At 41.0% G+C, this 4,271-nt stretch overlaps 1 protein-coding gene across 1 annotated transcript; it reads left to right on the top strand.

Moving 5' to 3' along the window:
- The first annotated feature begins 346 nt into the window (after positions 1 to 346).
- On the top strand, positions 347 to 2,576 carry LOC105447412 (BTB/POZ domain-containing protein KCTD19-like). Its single transcript, XM_030997060.1, has one exon. The coding sequence runs from the start codon at positions 456 to 458 to the stop codon at positions 1,968 to 1,970; it is 1,515 nt and encodes a 504-aa protein (XP_030852920.1). The 5' UTR covers positions 347 to 455; the 3' UTR covers positions 1,971 to 2,576.
- The last annotated feature ends 1,695 nt before the right edge of the window (positions 2,577 to 4,271 follow it).

The raw sequence follows: 4,271 nt of genomic DNA, 5'->3' as shown, positions 1-4,271 counted from the left end.
TTGGGGGGGGCAAAAATTGCGTTTTGCCCCCACTTTTTTGTTTGGGGGGGGGGGGCAAGTGCCCCCCTGCCCCCCCCCCCCCCCCCCACTTCTGGCGCCTATGTCTGAACATGTATGTATACTTGTTTTTATGAACCACATGTGGAAATAAAACTTGAACTTGAACTTACTGCTTTAATCACCGGGGAATCCCCACAGCTTATGATGCAATGTCGTCACGGGGATTCCCCAATGGGAATACCAGTTTCAATGTGGGCGTGTTTCTCCCAGAGTATCCAATGAGCATGCGTATGCTTCTCTAATTGGTACACGTACACAATCATATAAAACTAACGTTTCGGCCGCTTTAACCCCATTCCTTGGTGATAACATTCACCACTTTGGGAAGAAGAAGGTTTCATTGTCAGGATTTTTGCGTTAAGTAAAGTTTACACTTGAAACCCACAAAATCTTTGATGAATATGGCTTCTTCTGTCATTTTGAATGTTGGTGGCAAGCTATATCAGACAGAGAGGTCAACTCTGGAACGTTATCCTGACAGCTATTTCACAAGCTTGCTAAACGACAATCATTATGATCCATCTATCAGAAACGAAGAAGGGCACTATATTGTTGATCGGGACGGCGAGATATTTCGGCATGTACTTAATTTCTTGAGAGATGGAAGGCTCGTGCTTCCCGACGGATTCCGCGAGTACGAACTGCTAAGGTGCGAAGCTAAGTTCTTCAAGCTTGGGGAACTCCAGAAAGCGATTCCCGCAACATCCTTGGTGAAAATGGCTTCTTCTGTCATTTTGAATGTTGGTGGCAAACTGTATCAGACAAAGAGATCAACTCTGGAACGTCTGATTGACGTCAATGATCCATCTATCAGAAACGAAGAAGGGCACTACCTTCTTGATCGGGACGGCGAGATATTTCGGCATGTACTTAATTTCTTGAGAAGTGGAAGACTAGTGCTTCCCGACGGATTCCGCGAGTACGATCTGCTCAGGTGCGAAGCTAAGTTCTTCAAGCTTGGGGAACTCCAGAAAGCGATTCCGGCAACATCCTCGGTGAAAATGGCTTCTTCTCTCACTTTGAATGTTGGTGGCAAGCTGTATCAGACAAAGAGATCAACTCTGGAACGTTTGATTGACGTCAATGATCCATCTATCAGAAACGAAGAAGGGCACTACCTTGTTGATCGGGACGGCGAGATATTTCGGCATGTACTTAATTTCTTGAGAAGTGGAAGACTCGTGCTTCCCGACGGATTCCGCGAGTACGATCTGCTCAGGTGCGAAGCTGAGTTCTTCAAGCTTGGGGAACTCCAGAAAGCGATTCAAGAGCAGACCCGAGGAGCGATCGGACTGAGGGTTGGTGGCAAGCTCTACATGATGACAATTGGAGAGGCATCGAAAGAGCAGGGCTCGTTCTTCGACAAGATGCTGAGTGGGCAGATTTCGGTTCCTAGAGATGCACTTGGAAATTTCCTTGTTGACAGGGATGGGAGCATGTTCCGATTTGTCCTGGGTTACCTTCGAGACGGTGGCATCTTCATGGATATGACACCCAAAGAATTTGACCTCCTGAAAAAGGAGGGGGAGTACTTTGGACTTCAAATGCTTGTACACCACATTGAGAGCGTTTCGTTGATGCATGGATGGACCAGCGGTAAGCCTTTGATTCTTCACCTCTTTCACCATAACAATGACCACTGCGTTGTATATGCCAACAGAGCCAAGGCAGGTGGGTTCTTTACAGACTGGAAAATTTCTGAGATTTGTTCAGAGCCTAAAATATTGAAGGATGACATAATGAGCAAGGAGGGCAGGTTAGTCGGGTTGCTTGATGTGACGAAGGTGAATCATCGACAACCTGCCAAGAAAGAAGAAATCTTCACTTTTATTTTCGATAAAATGGGTGCGAAACATAAGAAATCCATTCAACTGAACAACGGCTGGACCAAGGTGCTGTTTACAACGTAGGTTTGTCCATTGTAGTGTGCAGTCTCGTGAGAATTCCTCTAGTTCAAACATGAAGGCATATTAAAGTCTTATCCACGATAGAGTGACTCAATTCGTTTATACTTTCCCTAGATGTATTTTGAGTTAGTGGTTGTCACAATGAGGCGTTGAGCGATTCTGATCAGACTTTTAGATAGTAACTGCATGTATGTAGGAAACTTTATCTATTTTTATAACGTCCTATCTGATGTTTTCAGGAATTGAAGGATTCTGTGTTTGATAAAGAAGTACATTCAAACTTGCTTTTGCGACAACCTATATAGAAGAAAAAAACTCACCCGTCTACCAAGGCCACTTTTTGTTTCAGTCGAAACGATGCTTTTCATTGAAACCTGTGCACAATCAATACCTTCATTTAAGGACTGCTTTGTGTGTGTGTGTGCGTGTGTGTGTGTGTGTGTGCGTGCGTGTGCGTGTGTGTGTGTGTGTGTGTGTGTGTGTGTGTAGGAGGGGGCTATCTCCCTTGGGCGGTCTTTCGGTACAGATGCCACTGCAGTGCATTTAGTACATGGCATATCTCGAAAGTGATAAACATGTGTAGGCGATCCTCCCAAGATCGGGGGGGGGGGGGGGTGGCTGGTGTGTAGGCCTATATGGATAGTTGTACTTGCTCTAGACTTGAGAGGCTGTTCACACCGCAATGAGATAGCGGGGTCTATCGTAGCACCCCTTTTTTTCTAGCGCGCGCTAGACCGCGCTATCTCTCGTGGACCACCCCCAAGAGGTGCTCCAGTGGCACGCCGTTTTGGCTCGCCGTGGCTCGCTGTTGGGCAGACCGAAACGACGTTGTACCTTCCAAACCGTAGAAATAGCGCGGTCTAGCGCGCGCTATCTCTGCCGGTGTGAACAGCCTCCAAGACATATTGATCTGGGGCGTTAGAACCTTAAAATCCCATCCTACGTTCATTAATTTAAAACCGACCTATGAGCACGATCGTAAACACTTTCAAGAAATCAAATCAAGGTCGATTTCAACACCCTCTTGCATTTCCCCATAGATGTGTTCGGATCACGTATGATCCGTCATTCTGATGTTTGAAAATGTCAAAGATAATGAGTAAAACCATTGAAATTGTAATAGATTGATTGATTTCGAAAGTCTTTTCGAGGGTGACTATAGTGTTTCCTCATCACAATAGATGATAACTGAAGAGTCTTTAATTTTATACAAACTATTTGATTTCAAATTGTTGTAGTATTGATAATATAAATGTCAAGCAGCAGAAGTAGATGGGGATGACCCCTTGGATCTTCCATTATGTATTAAAAATCATTTAAGTACAAAATAAAAAATGCAGTCTCATACTACCAGCAGAGTACCATAAGTAAATGCACAGTAGGCTCAACTATTTACTAATTAGTATTGAATGTAAATGGTTAATTTGTATGTTATTGTAACCGATGTTATTGATGTTATGTATTCTAAGATATTATATGGAAATACAATTCAAGACATACAGAATTTTGACACTATATTTTTGTAACTGCACGGTATATGATATAAAATATTGTAAATTTGTAAATTTCGACCTGTCTACGCAGCACATTTGTATATTATGTTATTTAGCTACTTCGGAATACGAGCAGTTATTTCTACAAAATACATACTGTATATCAACATGTATATAAATAAATATATATCCATGTGTATATTATGTTTGGTTTGGTTTGGTTGGTTTTATTTTCTGTATACAAAATATGTACATACATACATATATCTGAACATAACAAAATAATGATAACTTAAAAATTAATACGAATGGATCGCTCTATTCGGGATGCAATACATGTATATATTTCAAAACGGAGGAGGGGAAACTTTGATTTTAGCTACCCAACCATTATCATCTCATATTGTTTCATTTCCTTTCGCATTATGTATGTATGTATGTACATATTATATATAAACTAGTTAATACTACCATAAGTAAATACCATACCAAAATAATATTCATGTCAAAAGAATAATGGTACGAGGGTTCAGATCAATTATTATGATTCAATGCGTGTATTCAATGACTTATTTGGTTATTATATTCGCCAACTAAACAAAGAACAGTGTGTTCAGATATGCGAAGTGTAATTGATTTCTCCCATTAATGGAATTTATCACGACTGGACTTTAACCATTATATATAAATTATGTACATAATTATATATTTGTTATCCTTGTGCTTTATGTTTCTCTTTTTGGCTTCCAATGAAAAATATGAATAAAAGAAGAAGAAAAAAAAGCTTTCATTAATTACAGGCTTGGATCTC

The sequence above is a fragment of the Strongylocentrotus purpuratus genome, unplaced genomic scaffold (genome assembly GCF_000002235.5).
Source record: "Strongylocentrotus purpuratus isolate Spur 01 unplaced genomic scaffold, Spur_5.0 spur5_scaffold_4, whole genome shotgun sequence".
NCBI classification, from domain to species: domain Eukaryota; kingdom Metazoa; phylum Echinodermata; class Echinoidea; order Camarodonta; family Strongylocentrotidae; genus Strongylocentrotus; species Strongylocentrotus purpuratus.
The sequence above is the reverse complement of the archived record's forward strand: the minus strand, read 5'-3'. Positions and strand labels throughout refer to the sequence as shown.